The sequence below is a fragment of the Zootoca vivipara genome, chromosome 12 (genome assembly GCF_965207765.1).
Source record: "Zootoca vivipara chromosome 12, rZooViv2.hap1.1, whole genome shotgun sequence".
NCBI lineage: Eukaryota > Metazoa > Chordata > Lepidosauria > Squamata > Lacertidae > Zootoca > Zootoca vivipara.
The window spans coordinates 41,716,543-41,733,355 of NC_142595.1; the positions used below are offsets into that span (position 1 = coordinate 41,716,543).

The 16,813-nt window shown below is 42.6% G+C and overlaps 2 protein-coding genes across 2 annotated transcripts; both read left to right on the forward strand.

The window, feature by feature from the left end:
- Window positions 1–4,450: 4,450 nt before the first annotated feature.
- On the forward strand, window positions 4,451–5,410 carry LOC118095640 (olfactory receptor 11G2-like). Its single transcript, XM_035136886.1, has one exon. The coding sequence runs from the start codon at window positions 4,451–4,453 to the stop codon at window positions 5,408–5,410; it is 960 nt and encodes a 319-aa protein (XP_034992777.1).
- Window positions 5,411–8,901: 3,491 nt separating this feature from the next.
- On the forward strand, window positions 8,902–16,316 carry LOC118095257 (vomeronasal type-2 receptor 26-like). The gene is made up of 5 exons (XM_035136353.2): window positions 8,902–9,192; window positions 10,838–11,695; window positions 12,792–13,019; window positions 14,435–14,561; window positions 15,415–16,316. The coding sequence occupies exons 1-5, from the start codon at window positions 8,902–8,904 to the stop codon at window positions 16,314–16,316; spliced, it is 2,406 nt and encodes an 801-aa protein (XP_034992244.2).
- The last annotated feature ends 497 nt before the right edge of the window (window positions 16,317–16,813 follow it).

The following is a 16,813-nucleotide window of genomic DNA, read 5'->3' on the forward strand; positions in this document are numbered from 1 at the left end:
AGCCATCCGGGTACTACGTAAGCTGTTTGCAACCCACGGGCTCCCTGACACCCTCGTCTCGGACAATGGAACCGCATTCACGTCAGAGGAGTTCCAGACCTTCACAGCGCAGAACGCCATCCGCCACATCCGCTCAGCACCATTCCACCCTGCCACCAATGGCCAAGCGGAGCGCATGGTGCGGACCACCAAGGACAGCCTCCGCCGCATAACACAAGGGGACTGGGAATACCGCCTTGCCGCATTTCTTCTAGCACAGCACAGCACCCCAAGCACAACGACGGGCCGGAGCCCAGCTGAACTACTCATGGGCCGGCGCCTTGCAACTAGACTGGACCGACTTCACCCCGACAGAGCTCAGGATGAGGTAGTGGTGGGGAAAGGCAGGAACCCCCGGACATTTGTGGCCCAGGACCCAGTGTATGCAAAGAATTTTGGGGCAGGCCCAGCATGGGTACCCGCCACAGTCACCAAGGTGACCGGTCCCGTGTCGTACGAGGTACTAACGGAAGGGGGGCAATGTTGGCGCCGCCACTGCGACCAGCTACGGCGACGATTCCCAGGAGGAACCCGGGAGGAGAGCGGGACAGAGGGGTCCCAAGGGGACAGCAGGGCAGTGAGGCCTGTAGAGCGAGAGGGGTGGGCAGGGGAAGCAGAAGCAGTAGGCACAGAGGGGCGCCCCGAGGCTGGAAGGACACCGGAACCAGAGTCACAACCTAGTGGTTCAGTGGCGCCAGACCAGACAGCCCCGGCACAGCCAGCAGCCTCGGAACACGAGCCAGAACCAGAACCCCTGACCAAGGAACACCCCAGGCCACAACGCACACGGAGGCGGCCAGCAGACCTTGGGGACTACGAATGCAACTTCCCGGGCAGGACTGGAACTTAGAGGGGAGGGGTGTTATGTACTGAGCTGAATCCTAGAACAATAGGATTCAGAATCAGCGGGAGCTACCCAATCCAACTCCAGGTGGAAGTGAATCCGCAACCTGATTGGCCTGCTGGAGCAGCCAATCAGGCGGCTGGCAGAAGTGAATCTGCTACCTGATTGGCCTGTAGGAGCAGCCAATCAGGCTGCAGGCAGAAGTCAATCCACAATATAATTGGCCCACAGGTGTAGCCCTGAAGTAGCCAATCACGCAAGGCCCATTGTGTAAATAATGTATATAAGCAGATGGTTTTGGGAAAAGAGCGATTCGTCTTCTCTTCTTCTCCTTGATGAATATGAGCTGAATAAAGAGCATGAAATTCACTCTCGACTCCGAGTATATTTCAGACATTGACTGAGTCAGTCCACAGAAATCAAGCCTGGTTTTTACCAGGCCAAAAAATGAAGGACAATATAAGAAACATAATTAATCTGATAGAGTATTTCTACGTAAGAAATGAACAACAGGCTGCACTAAAAAATTTTTAGATGTGGAAAAAGCCTTTGATAATACTACATGGTCAATCATGATTAAGGTATTAGAGAAAATGGAAATAATTCTTTCCTAGCAGGAATTAAAGCAATGTATACTGACAAATGTCAAATAGAAAAGGAACGAGACAAGGCTATCTCTTATCTCCATTGTTATTTATCATGACATTAGAAATATTACTTCAGAATATAAGGAGAAATAGGGAAATTAAAGATATTATGGTGGGATGTAGAGTGCAACGAGACTGAGTGTTTGGGTGGGTGGGGAGGCTCGTTCAATTTCATTGTACACAGGTTGTACAATGACAATAAATGTATTATTATTATTATTCAAGATATGTAAAATGAACCATGAAAAGAGAAGAAGGGAAGTCATTGGAAGTTTGTAAAATGTTAATTTGAAATTGTAAAACAGAATATATATATATATATATATATATATATATATATATATATATATATATATATTGTATAGGAAACCAAACCTAGTAGATTTGTTCATTCTTATATGTAGATGTTTCAAAGGGGATGTTTCAAAGGGGAGGAGGAAAAGAATAGATAAACACTAGCCTTCCTACCATGGACCCAGGTGGCGCTGTGGGTTAAACCACAGAGTCTAGGGCTTGCTTATCAGAAGGTCGGCAGTTCGAATCCCTACAACGGGTGAGCTTCCATTGCTCGGTCCTAGCTCCTGCGCACCTAGCAGTTCGAAAGCACATCAAAGTGCAAGTAGATAAATACGTTTGCGTGTGCTGCTCTGGTTTGCCAGAAGCAGCTTTGCCATGCTGGCCACATGACCCAGAAGCTGTCTGCGGACAAATGCCGGCTCCCTCGGCCTCTAGAGCGAGATTAGCGCCGCAACCCCAGAGTCGGACACGACTGGACCTGATAGTCAGGGGCCCCTTTACCCTTACCTAGCCTTCCTACCACTGTGTTGTCCCTCCTTTAAAAACCATTGCTTATTTTTATCTACCACCAGCAGCCCAAAAAGGAAAGATGGTGAACCAAGGGTCTGTATCCACATGAGACTCCAGGAAGGCAGACTCTTTCCCTCAGTCCCTTGTGACAGGCAACATGCCGACAATTTCTTCCTACAGGACATGATTGGGATCAGAATGCCCCTTCTGTCTCAATTCCGTAACACACTGTATCCATTTGGTTGTTCCAACACATCCATGCTTAGGAAGCAGAACCCAGGAAAACAGCAATTATGTGCAGAGGTTCCCCAGTGCTTCAGTATGCCAGAGGGAGGCAATAAGTGTTTCAGCGGATACTAATGACATTGTTATTGAGGTACTCATTCCCATGAACAGAAATAGATATGTGTCAGATGTATCAAAGCTATGATATGTGAACAGGAACACTTTTTATTCTTTCCATGTTGCACTGTAAGACACATAGGACAGCGCCCGCACACACACAACATGCCCGCACACACACAACATTTATGAGATGCCTTCAGGGTGATGGTTTAATGTGTTGAATGCTATGGAGGCAAAGAATCAGTCAAAGGAGACTGAGGTAAAAATGAATGAGAGACGGGTCTGAATGGGTGCAGTGCCAAAATAAAGTGAAGGTAAGAATCTGATTTGCTATAATAAACTTCTTTACTCGCTGCTCCAGGGATCTTCCACTGATACCAGCTCACAGTTGTGTCATATTTTATGAATTTGCTGCTTCTTCATTCTGGTTTAGAAAGCTTTGTAGTTGTTTTCGTATCATATGATGGAGAAACAGGAATGTCTCTTGGCTCATCCATACTGTTGTTTAATATGGATAGCAAGAGCGTCCGTTAATTCTCCATTGTCCATATGATGTCCTCGTCTACAAACTTCATCTACAAACTGCCTTCCCAAATATTCCCCCCCCTCCCTTAATCCAGATTTTCTCATACCTTCATGTGTTTGGAGTATTCTGGTATGAGAAAATCTTGTTTGAGGGAGGGGAAGAGTGTGAGAAAGCAGCAATTTGGGAGCGGGGAACATATGGACTATGGAGAAGTACAGGAAGAGTACTATTCACATTAAATGACTGTATGGGCTCTTCACATGGTAAAGCTTGTGGGGAGAAAGTGTTGCAGCAGTTGGGGCAGAAAGGGGTTTAGAGGCAAGTGGAGGGGCAGGAGAGAGGGAGGCAATTTTGTGATTTCTACAAAAGCCACCAGGTGAAATCACTGAAGGTTTGCTTTTTTGCAGAGGAGGAATCTGAAAGAAAACAAAACAATGAGTGTATGGTGGTTACCACTCATTTTCTCTTCCAACTGCACCCAATCCAATAGGCTGGAGTCTTAGAAAGGTCTACTCAGAAGGAAGCCCTATCTAGGACTCATGTACATTTCTGCTTGGTCTACCATTTCCCCCTAGGAAAACCAGCACTGAATGGGATCAAATGTAAATCAGGATTTCTATGGATTGATGTTTGTTCTGGTGTAGTGCTAAAGAGTGGGTTTTCCAGGGGAAAGCATCTGGGCAAAGGCAAAACTGCTAGGACTCATGCCTAAAAAGCATGAGACAAGCACAAAACCACTCAGACCTGTGCTTTATAGGCACAGGACAAGCAGAAGTAGGTCTCACTAAGAGCATTGCAGCCCAAAAAAGTAAGCACCACTTAATGCAGAGGAACATGCATAGATGGACTCTTAAGCACACTTAGAAAAGGTCGAGACCACACTTTTAAAACACATCCAATGCATATTTAAAGCACATGACTCTATTGTGTAATAAAGAATCCAGAAAGGGGATGTTTCAGAAGAGTAATAATATATGGGTTGGATCCAGAGTTATGTTTAGAGTATAAGCAGTGAATTGAAGATGTTTCCTATGAACATAACTCTGCATGCATAAATCTCTAAACCTGACTTACGGTAAGTCTGAATCCAACACTAGGATCCAAAGCACACATTTGGGAAGGAAAATGAATTATTCCGTTAACACCGCTCCCTCAAAGGGCAAACCTGCTTAGCCTATACTCAAACAGGCAAATGATACCTGCTCTTGAAATGCAAAAGGTGTTTTTGTTCTGTAATTCCAGATGGAGTTGGCCAATGGGACCAATGTCACAGAATTCATTTTGCTGGGATTTGGAGGAGGGCAAAAGAAACATTTGTCGTTGCTCCTTTTTTTGACTGTTCTTTATGTGGTCACCTTGGCTGAGAACATAATCATTATCACACTGGTGGTTCTAGACACCCACTTGTCACGAATTCCCATGTATTTCCTTCTGAGCAACTTCTCCTGGCTGGAGATGTGCTACGTATCCACCACTGTACCCCGCATGCTCTTTGATCTGGTGAACAGTCATGGGGAAATTTCCTTCCAGGCTTGCTTCCTCCAGTTCTACATCTTTTTCTCTCTCGGCGGAACTGAAGGTTTCTTTCTCTCAACTATGGCTTTCGATCGGTACTTGGCAATATGCCACCCATTACGCTACCCACAAATTATGTCCCAAAATGCCTGCTATGCCCTTGTGGCTGCTTGTTGGATTGTTGGCTTTCTGTGGTTTATTATACCAGTGAGTTTGATCTCCAAGTTGTCCTTCTGTGGACCAAATGTCATTGACCATTTGTTGTGTGATCCTGGGCCACTTCTGTCTCTGGCCTGCCCGCCACTAGGGAATGTTCCTTTCATCCATCAGATTTTTGTGAAAACGGTGGTTTTCATCAACTTATCCTGCATCATGCTGTCCTATAGCATTGTGATTTTCACTCTGATAAAAACTGCTAACGAAGGCAGTTGTAGGAAGGCTTTCTCCACAGTATCATTTCACCTAGTGGTGGTGACTATTTTCTATGGTTCTGTGGCAGGGGTATACTTAGCGGATCTAGGTGAAGAAAGCCACTCAGAAGTCACAAAGGCAGCCGCACTCTTCTACACTGCCATCACACCTTTCCTTAATCCCCTGGTCTACTGTCTGAGGAATGATCAGATGAAAGAGGCAGCAAGGAAGTTGTTCAGGAGAATGAAGAAATGGTGGCGAACTGGAGAACACTGATGGTGTGAAGATGTTGGGAGAAGAAAATGAAGCGGAAGACCCAACCAGTCATCCAAAGAGATAAAACTCATATTCTATTTTTTGCTTTTCAAAAATTGTATTGATGAGTTAATTAAAAAGTGCAACATAGCGAAAAGAAAGAAAACAAACAATCCAAAGGACAAAAGTACAAAGATACGGCACTGATGCAAGGGGATGATAAAGAATTAATTTATACGGATATTTCCTTTCCAAATAATAAAAAATTAGAAAAATAAAAGTTTTCTAAACTGTGAATTCTATTATTTTTAAGACTAAAGGTTCTATATAGCCTTAAATGAACCAGACATTTACATATACCAATGGCACTGAGTGACCATGTGCCTCAGTATTTGTATTAAAATATAATCAGGGGCATTGCAATGGGGGCAGGGGGCAGGCTGCCCCGCACTCCACTCTTCGGGAGGCAGCGTGCCATGGCCTCTTCGTACCCAGCGACAGCAGCCGCCACGGCTGCCATCGCAGAGAGGCCGCCCTGATGCTGCTGGCTGCCATCCGCCACTCAACAGAGTGACCGGCATGGCGGGTCGGGTCGGGTCTGTGCACGGAAGCTCCAACATGGGAGCCTGTTTCCTTGGGAGTCACAGGTGGGGCCACCCTGTGACTCAGCATCGCACAACGTCTACGCAGACGTTGTACTGTGCTGACATCGTGTGACGCTGCTGCGTCGCGGGGTGGTCCCTCCCCACGACTCCCAAGCCTCGCTCGGCAAGGCGGAGGCCAGTAAAAAGAATTGTTCGCCACCAGGGTCAGCTGGAAGCCAGCTGCCGGCACGACAAACAAGTCTTTTTACCGGGCGACGTCGCCCCGAGCGAGGCTTGGGAGTCGGGGGGGGGGCACCCCACAACGCAGCATTGTACAATGTCAGCGCCACACAACATCTACACATGTACGCAGCGTTGCACAATGTTTGCGCATGCTTCGTACGTCACGGCGCATGCGTGCAATGTCACGACACCCTGTGCTCTGGTTTTGCCGCCCCAGGTGCTGCTCTAGTGCACATGCATGGGGTGCACATGCATGGGATGCCGTGCATGGGCAGTCCACATGGGGCGCCACACAGGCACCGCCCCTGCTACCAGCTGGGGTAGGAACTCCACTGAATATAATCATGCCCCCCCCCCAGAGACATTAAGTCAGACTCTGCCTTTTTAGTTCAAGAAGGGCAACTTGACAAACCCTTGAATACCAACTATCCAAATGATTAAGATTAAAGGTCTTCCAGGATTTGGCAATAGAGCCCCGGACTGCTGTTAAGGGATGATAAGTGTGTTCTTTATTTTTTAAATCTCATTCTGTTACCATATACAGATACAAAAGTGCTTGGTGGAATTATTGGGTAATTGTTTGGTTGTCAAAGTGCTTTCAGTGAATACCTTATTCCAAAATTCAGCCCCCTTTGAGCAGTCCCACCACATGCACATACTTATATGTACCAACTATGAGGAAGAGCCCCCCCCCACCCCAAAAATGTCCCTATTTGCCTGCTATGACTTGGTGGCTGCTTGTTGGAATGTTGGATTTTGTTGATTTCTTATCCCAGTGTCTTTGATATCCAAGTTGTCCTTCTGTGGACCCAATAAAGCCATGAAAATGAGTAACCTAACGTCAACAACAAACAACAACAACAACAACATGTAAAATATTAGGTGCCTGTTCCATAGTAAATCAAAGCAGGGCTTTCAGATTTTCTTCCTCTGTTCTGAACTATGATGCACACCTGCTACCTGTTCTTTCTGAAAACAGCTAAAAAGACAATAATATAAATGAACGAACAAACATGAATGCATAAAATGTCTGTCAAATGCAGACTTCTTTTGTGATACTCTTTTCTGAATATCTTATTATACTGAAACCCTTCATTATTGCTGTCAGCCAGCAGGGGGCTTAGTATCTCTCTCCACCCAAGAGAACTTAACCATGCAATGATATAAATGAATGAATGAATAAAATGCCCACTTTTAAGTCAAATGCAAACTTTTCCTGTGGTACCCTTTTCTTCTGAATATCTCATTATACAGAAGGTTTTTTTTTATGTGAATCAGTAGAAGCCTTGGTATCTCTTGCTATCCCGGGGAGATACATGGTTTATTCTGCAAGGTCTCACAGAAATTGTAATTCTGAATAGGTGATTATCTCCCTTATAATTATCTACTTAATTGTGATTACATGCTACATCTTCTGCTCTCAAGGCTGCTGTAGTAACCCTGACAAAAACTACAAGACACAAGGATTCAATAACTATCCCCCATCCAATTTGGTGTGAGGGTTTTTATAAATCAGATCATGGACATTTTAGAAGGCATAGTCTGAGCCACACATCATCGTTTGTGGGGGCATTCAAATCAGGCTGTGGGACTCAACACAGAACCCAGTAAGGTATAATGTGGAGGCAGCAGAATGGGAGTTGTGAAGGAATTCTTCTACAGAAGCTACTGCCATTGGCAGTCCTGGTCTTTTTTCCTCTGGTGGCATTCAAGACGCCTGACATCAAATGCAGTGTCAGCAACCCTCTTCCCATTCTCCACAAGTTTTACCAATCAGGAGACTTCATAATTCCCAGCATTATATCTCAGATATATAGATTTTCCGTTCCAATCAGTTTCACAACACTCCCTTCTGATGACATCTTTGAAGACACTGTGTAAGGCTTTGTTTGTTTTGCTTTTTTATTTTAAAAAAGGTTCCTTGGTAATGTCATTTATCTGTCCTAGCTATGCCTCATTTCCCTTCAGCATTTTGATGATCCTGCTGTTTTCTGCTTAGGAGCGTTAAGTATTTAAGAATGTCCAGATTGGAGGGAAGGAACTGTGAGAGAGCTGTGGCTGGAGTTGAGGATTAATTTTTAATTTTGGTCCTTTTTATTTTTGAGCAACTATGTTTACTGCTTTCTCTGGATTGTTTCTTCAATCTGGTCATATTTTCTGAGAAAGTATTGATAAGTGGAAGGTGCTGTCATTCAAAGGTGGAGCATCTTCATGGTACACAGGAGGTCACTGTTTCAATGCCTGGCATCTTGAAGTAGGGCAGGGAAGGTTTCTTTAATAGAAACTTCAGAGATCCACAGACAGCCAGTATAGACAATATGTCAGCTTCTTGGTTTCCTAAGTTGTATTTTATTTCATCTGATTTATATCTGATCCCATTTTGAACGGCAATTCTATGGGTGATAGTCAACTAAACCAATTGAAATCAAGAAAATTGGGTTACTTTTTTCAGTTTATTTCAATAATGTAATTAAAGACCTTCAACACCTGGAAAGATGCCCAGAATACTGTATCAGCATTGTGCAGGTCAAAACAAAAGATAAAAGTACAGATGCATTTGACACTATTTCACAATGCTTATCTAGATCAGAATGTATTCAGTAATAATGCATTTAACTGAAGAGAAGCATTTGTCACATTCTGAAACAAATCCACTCTCACAGTGCAAGTAACTTTAATTACAGGATGATGACCCAGATCTATCAGCATAGCCTGGCATTGATATTTGCTATAAAGGAGATCAATGAAAACCCCCAGATTTTACCTAATATCACCTTGGGCTTTCATATCTATAATAGCTATTTTGACACAAGGTGGACCTATCAAGCAACACTGGAACTTTTCTCTACACTGGACAGATTCACCCCCAACTACAAATGTGATAGTCAGAACAATCTAGGAGCAGTCATTGGGGGACCTATCTCTGAGGTCTGTCTCTACATGGCAGATACCCTGTGCATCTATAAAATTCCTCAGGTATGCAAGCAGTAGGAAAGTTAAACAAACCATTTGCTCATCTGTTTACTTGTAAAGGTTTTCCTTTTAACAGTTGTGTTTGCAATGTTTCTTCATGTGAGGCTTCCAGAAGTAAGACTATATGAAAAGTCCTACTGAATCAGGCCAGGAACCTAACTAGACCTGAAATCTTTTCTCAAAGAGGCCAACGAACTACCTTGAGGAAGTCCACAAGGCAGGACTTGACTGCAACATCACTGTCCACATTTGCCATACCCAGCAATTGGAATTCAGTATCTAATTCAAGATGCTGTATGCTTGTACATAAGATCCCACAGTTAAGATGTATTCAAATTGATTGCCAAAACCTTTAACATTTCAAGGTACTACCTTGGAAAAATTCAGACATCTAAAATATAGAATTGAAAATGAGATCTATCATGCAACACTATCAAACAAATAGCAAATCCCAACATATAGTGAAAAAGGATTATCCAGATGATCAGCAAATATATTGTTTCAGTAAAGTTGTGTCCAGTCAGGGTTCCAAACATGCAAAAAATAAAAGAGAACATTAACAACGAACAATATGCAAAGGACCTTAAGCAGAATCCTGTAATCCTGTAACACAACAATTAAATTGTGTTTTAGCCTGCAAAGGTACAACACTAACTTGAAGAGGAGAAAGTGAATGATATATGAAAAAATATGAACTACTTTTCCTCTGCATATTGGAAGTAAATCATATTATTCCTATGGAGTGCATGAGGAATTAACTATATTATATAAATAACTTTTTATTATAACTAACCTATCAACCAAAAGTTGCTAATTGAATGACAGCAGTGAGATAGAGCACTTGCTTTTTAGGTTTTGGAATTTAAGAAAGCTAATATTTAGATTGATGAGATACAGGGAGAAATAATTTTAATGCAATGGACTGGTGTTTCTGGGCTCTTCTCTCATTTTCCAAATGTGAGGTTCACATTTCTTAGAAGAGGGAAGAGGGTGACTTCCAACATACAACACTGAGTGGCTTCACTAGTTTTTGTTGGTTCTTCTTCTTCTTCTTCTTCTTCTTCTTCTTCTTCTTCTTCTTCTTCTTCTTCTTCTTCTTCTTCTTCTTCTTCTCCTCCTCCTCCTCCTCCTCCTCCTCCTCCTCCTTCTTCTTCTTCTTCTTTTCTACACAAATGTCACGGGAAGCCCCAGTAATATTTGCCCCAATAATAATGCCTGTAATTTCTCTGTACCAAAGTTCAGGGCCTGCCTTTTTCTCTTGCAGCAGCAGCATTTCTGTTTTATTCCCTATTGACCACCCTTTCACTCTGACTAAAATTCTCCTCTTACATTTTAGAAAGATTAGATTCCCCACACACACACTCAGTTCTGTAGCTTCATTTGGAGTTATTTCTATTTTTTGTGTGTTTTCTGACTTGTTTTTTCTAGATGATTTTGAATAGCATTAAAGGCTTTCCCCCACTCTGTAAATAAAGAGGCGTGTGGATTTTGTTAACTGCTTCCAACATCACCAGTGTATTTGCACTGCACAAACCTTACTGCTACTTCACCCCTCCTACTTGCCGTTCTAGAACATCACAGAATCTCTGAGCATACCTGCCCTACCCTGCTGGTCTCTTCACTCCTTAACTTTTGAAATTTCCATTAGATCATATATGGCTCTCCTGTGGTGATAGATAAGAAATCCCAAGCTGCTTTCTATCTCCAAATGTTCCCAAATTTGAAGCTTCAACATGAGACAATTCTCCACATACTGCTATATTTCAAGTGGACATGGATTGGGATAATTTCTCGGCACGATGACAATGGAGAGAGGTTTGAACAGAGTATTATCCCCATGTTTGCCCAAAGAGGTATCTGCTTTGATTTCATAGTAAGACTTCTCAAAGTGTCTTTTTCCAATGATATTAATGATATGGTGGGAGATGTAATTGAGAAGACTGAAATCATTATGAGGAGCACTGTCATTGCATTGGTCATTCATGGTGAAATCGAGACCATGCTCATCATGAGGATATTCTCCAGGGCTTCAGCATATGAGCATATATCAACAAAGAGAAATGGTAAAGTCTGGATTATGACAGCCGAGATAGAGTTCACTTCCATTCCTCTTCAAAGAGATTGGGACATAGACTTCCTCCATGGTGCTATATCCTTTGCTGTTCACTCCAGTGAGGTTTTAGGATTCCAGAAATGTCTTTTGTTGAGAAATCCTTCTTCAGAGAAAGACGATGACTTCCTTAGGGTTTTCTGGGAGCAGGCATTTGGGTGTCAGTTCCCCAACTCCATGGTAGACCTACAGGATGAAAAAATCTGCAGTGGAGAGGAGAAGTTGGAGACTCTTCCTGCATCTGTTTTTGAAATGAGCATGACTGGCCACAGCTACAGTGTCTACACAGCAGCCTATGTGGTTGCAGATGCATTGCAGGCCATGCATTCATCTAGATTCAAAGCCAGAATGATAGTAGATGGAGGAGTAAAGCTTCAGCATCAAGAGTTATGGAAGGTAATGTGCCATATACACCAAGAAGGATCCCACTTGATCAGTCCAAAGCCTTCCTTTACCAGCCAACCAGATAGCAATAGTTTTCTCCCACTGTCCCCCCCCCCAAAATGCCTGGTTTTCAGATGCATGATGTCTGTTTCTTGAGAATGTATAAAACAGCATTGAATACTAGCAATAGATTTCCTGCTTCCTAGTACAACATTAGATCATCATTCCCTGAACTTCAGAGCATGGGAAGTCATCCAAAAGATATATAATATGGCACTGAATAATTAGCTCTTTTGACTGTATTATAATTTGGAATGCTTTATTGTGGTTTTTATTGGGTTGTTAAATTTCTCGGCGGTGAGAATTCTGATAGCACAAAAGTGGAAGACTGGAGAAATTCCAACTAAAGAACAATGGCAAGAGAAATGGATGAACTATGCAGAAGTGGCAAAATTGACGGACAGACTTTGAGAAAAAGACAACAGTGACTTTGATAAAGAGTGGGAACCATTTATAACATATTTGCAGAAACAAAGGAAGACTATTGACTTGGTGGCAGGATTTAAATAAAATTTCAAATCTTTATTAACAAAGAATATTTAAAACAATATCAGAAATTATATAGTAGACTTTTTAGAAACAGCAGTATGTAATAAGAGGGAAACAAACTAGAAGTGGAAGTTGGGGAAAGCCCAGGAGGGGGAGGGAAGAAGTGATGGAACATAAACGTTATTGATATGAGGTGTACACAATGATAGAAAAAGATAAGTGAATAAAAATTTAATAATAATAATAATAATAATAATAATAATAGATTACTAACTCAAGGTGGTATGCGCACATCTCCCACTCTCTATAGCTGAAGAAGTGTGCATGCACATGATAGCTCATACCAAGAACAAACTTAGTTGGTCTCTAAGGCTACTGGACATTTTTTTAAAAAAAATACTGTGTCAGAACAACACGGCTACCTAGCTGAATCTATGTCAATGATTACTCAGCACAAAGCTTTTCAAGGGTTCTGTAATTATGTGGGGATGATCACCAGTCTTTGGCATATCCTAAAGAATTGCCTTCATTTTATTTTCTTTACACCCACTTTCTTTAGCTTCACCACTTTGTTAAAAGGATCGTATTTAATAATAGTGCTGGGGAAAAGGTTTCCTTCAATGAAAATGGAGAGCTAGAGGCTGGATTTGATGTTATAAACTGGGTCACATTTCCAAACCAGTCCTTTCAGAGAGTCAAAGTTGGAAAGGTAGACTCCATGGCTCCCCAAGAAGAAGCGCTTAGCATTTGTGAAGACGCCATTGTGTGGCCAAGAAGTTTTAACCAGGTGAAGTCCATTCATATTTTGTAGCATATCCATTACTTTCAGAATAATATCAGTTCACATACTGACATTGCTCAGTTCTATGTTCTCCCACATCCTTAGTGTAGGTGTGGAAGAATGTTTGAAAATGTAAGTTAAGTGACAGCCATTTGAACCACTGTTTCACCATGAAATCTTCACCTGGAAACAGGTAAAGGTATATAGATCTAAATACTTTGATAATGGAAGCCAGAAGAGGGATCCCTTTAGTGCAACAACACTGCCTCCTCTCCTACCCACTTTTGTCCTTTACCCTCCCCAAATCTGTTGCAGAGGGCATAGCTGCCAAGTTATCCCTTTTTTTAAGGGATTTTCTCTTATGCTGAATAGGCTTCCTCGCGAGAAAAGGGAAAACTTGGCAGCTATGGCAGAGGGCAGGCAGAGCACCTCAAAGAATCCTAACATCAACCCTACCTATTGCAAATGAACTCGAGAAAGAAGAGACAGTGAGATGTAATTTGAAGTTCAATAAGGGCCAGACATTTATTAAAGTGTCTTCAATGAGATGAGAGCTAATTCTGTTTACCTGTCTCAGTCTCTTCTCCAGGGGTGGATATTTCCCACTCCAAGCGAGTCAACAGAAAACCGTCTGCAGAGCTGTTGCATGCCGAGGTTCCAAGACATTCCCCCCAATAACTCACACTTCACACAATATTTTAAGTTTAAGGTTTTTGGCATTAATTTGGCCACAACTTTATTTAAATACAACTGAATGTGAGTGGTTGCTTAGGCATTGGTTCTTGCCATCTGTCCCCCGCCTGGGACAGATCTGACTCCCACTAGCCTAGTAGGGGAGCCAGTAGGTAAGCACCCTCTGGGAGAGATCGGGGCAGGGGCCCACGCCCTTGACCTCATCCCTCAGATGCTCCCCTGAGGCTCATGCGTGGCCCTGGCCCCCAACGGGGATAAATGGACAAACATGTAGAGCCCCAGGATTTCAATCAATCATTTGCTACCTGCAAATTTCCCCAGCAACAGCACACCCACCAATCACACATATGGCCATCCAAACTGACCCGCCTCTTCAACCCTGGGATGTCTTGTTAACCCTTCCACAACCCATGTTCTCCTCTATGGGGAGAACCTGCTTTGTAATCCACAAACCATAAATTGAAAGAGGTGTGGAGGAACACCAAGCCACCCAACAAATTAACTTTGGATGGGAATTGATGTGAAGATGTTGGGATTGCGTTTCCCCAGAACCAAATTCACAGGGGTTTTTCTCATATGGAGGTTCTGGCCTTATAGTTATTTGTCTTTTTTTCCTCATTTTGGCAGCTCTGTATGAAGACAGTTCAGGAAGTTTTCCAGAATACAGTACATTGTTGCTATACAATCTTGCAAAAGAGAACACCTTCTCTTCTTTCATTTGTGGACAGGTGCAGCCCCTTTCTGTTTGTAATGATAAATGCCCTTTGGGTTACCATAAAGCAAAGAAGGAAGGGGAGCCATTTTGCTGCTATGATTGCATTCTATGTCCTGAAGGGAAGTTTTCCAACCAGATGGGTAAGAGAAATCATGTACACAGCCTATCAAATGTACTGTCACTCACTACAGATGCACATTTTACCCTCAAATATGCATTTTGTTTAAATTTTCCTGAAATGTGCATTTTTCATATTTTAATCAAAAACAATATTTTAAAATTAAATCCGGGGCATTTTTTGAAGCAAGAACTGCTCCTCAAAATTTAGAGATGAGGTAAAATTGAAGGACAGCTGTGCTCTATCCCATACTAGACTGGGAAGTCCTGTTGGGGTGTTTTAAAATATGGAGAAAGTAAAATTCTCAAGAACCCTCACCTTAAGTGATAACACTTGGTCTCCAAATCCGAGTTAAGTCCTAAAATCTTGCATGCAATGTGTGGGGTGGCAATTGTGGGGGTGACAGTCGGGGGTGAGGGTTGGGTGGAGGCAATCAACCATCCCTGAATATGTCACCTTGGTTATATGAGAAGAATGCAGAAGTGTCCTTCAGATTTAAATATGGCAAGTCATAGTTAGTATTTTGTTTTTAATTTTGTTTTGAATATTTTACAACAGGGGTCAGCAAACTTTTTCAGCAGGGGGCCGGTCCACTGTCCCTCAGACTTTGTGGGGGGTCGGACTATATTTTTTGGGGAAAATATGAACAAATTCCTATGGCCCACAAATAACCCAGAGATGCATTTTAAATAAAAGGACACATTCTACTCATGTAAAAACATGCTGATTCCTGGACCGTCCGTGGGCCAGATTTAGAAGGCAATTGGGCCGCATCCAGCCCCCGGGCCTTAGTTTGAGGAACCCTGTTTTAGAACAACACAAATTCTGCTGCAAGATATAGAAACCTGATCATGTTGTTTGTTGTTTGTTTTCAGACATGGATGAATGCCTTCCGTGCCCACAAGATCAATACCCAAACATGGAACGGGATTCATGTATTCCAAAGGACATAATTTTCTTGTCTTACGGAGAACCTTTGGGGATCACTTTGACCGTTTTTGCTCTTTCTCTTTCTTTCACCACAGCTTTGGTGCTTTGGGTCTTCATTAAACACAGAGACACTCCCGTAGTCAGAGCCAACAACCGGAACCTCACCTATACTCTCCTCACCTCCCTCTTTCTCGCCTTCCTTTGTGCTTTGCTATTCATTGGTCGACCTGAGAAAGTGACATGTCTCCTTCGACAAACAGCATTTGGCACCATCTTTTCAGTGGCAGTTTCTTGTGTGTTGGCCAAGACAATCATTGTGGTCCTTGCTTTTAGGGTCACCAAACCAGGGTCCAAGATGAGGAAATGGACGGGTAAACAACAGGCCACCTCCATTGTTCTTTCCTGTTCCTTGATTCAAGCCGTTCTTTGTTGTGTATGGCTGGCTACGTCTCCCCCATTCCCAGATTTAGACACACACTCTATGACTAAAGAAATTGTTCTGGAATGTAATGAAGGCTCAGTCACCATGTTCTACTGTGTCTTGGGCTTTATGGGCTTGCTAGCCATTGTCAGCTTCACTGTAGCCTTCCTAGCCAGGAAATTGCCTGACAGTTTTAATGAAGCCAAGTTCATCACCTTCAGCATGCTGGTTTTCTGCAGTGTGTGGCTGTCCTTTGTTCCCACCTATCTGGGCACCAGAGGAAAATATATGGTGGCTGTGGAGATTTTTTCCATCTTAACCTCCAGTGCTGGTTTACTAAGCTGTATATTTTCCCCAAAGTGTTATATTATTCTGGTGAGGCCTCAGCTGAACAGCAGGGAGCAACTAAGAAGAAGAAATGATTGACGTATCTAACATTCTGTAGCCCTTATACATCTTAAATCAGCTGTGGTAAAGCAATGGGATATTTGCAACTATTTTTATTCCCTCAATAAAATGTAAATGGAATGCAATCTGTATGCTTACTTGAGGAGCAATTATTTATAAATCTGTGGTATATTTTTGTTAAATTCCTCTGTTTCAACATATCTGAGCACATAAGGATGATATACAGAATGGCTGCTGTGGAGATCCTGGCCTCCACTGCTGGGCTTCATATGTTCCCCCAAATGTTTTCTTATTGTGTCAAGGACTGAACTGAACAAAAGGCAGCAACTTAGAAAAATAAAGAATTGACGTAACTTTCCATCATCATGTTATATTTTAATTGGAATTGAGGTCTAAATCACTGTTTGGATTTTTCTGCCAATTCTGAATATTTGAAAAACAATGACTTTCCCTAGAGGCTTGGATCTTTCAAGTTACCCAACACTATTTCGGTCACATGGTGCCTGAACTGGTAT

Bases quoted from the DNA above. Each gene is read 5' to 3' on its own strand.
- LOC118095640 (XM_035136886.1), top strand. From the start codon at position 4,451: ATGGAGTTGGCCAATGGGACCAATGTCACAGAATTCATTTTGCTGGGA.
- LOC118095257 (XM_035136353.2), top strand. From the start codon at position 8,902: ATGATGACCCAGATCTATCAGCATAGCCTGGCATTGATATTTGCTATA. The intron at 9,193-10,837 runs GTATGCAAGCAG...AATTTCCATTAG, and splicing joins GCATCTATAAAATTCCTCAG to ATCATATATGGCTCTCCTGT. The intron at 13,020-14,434 runs GTGAAGTCCATT...ATTTGTGGACAG, and splicing joins GGCCAAGAAGTTTTAACCAG to GTGCAGCCCCTTTCTGTTTG.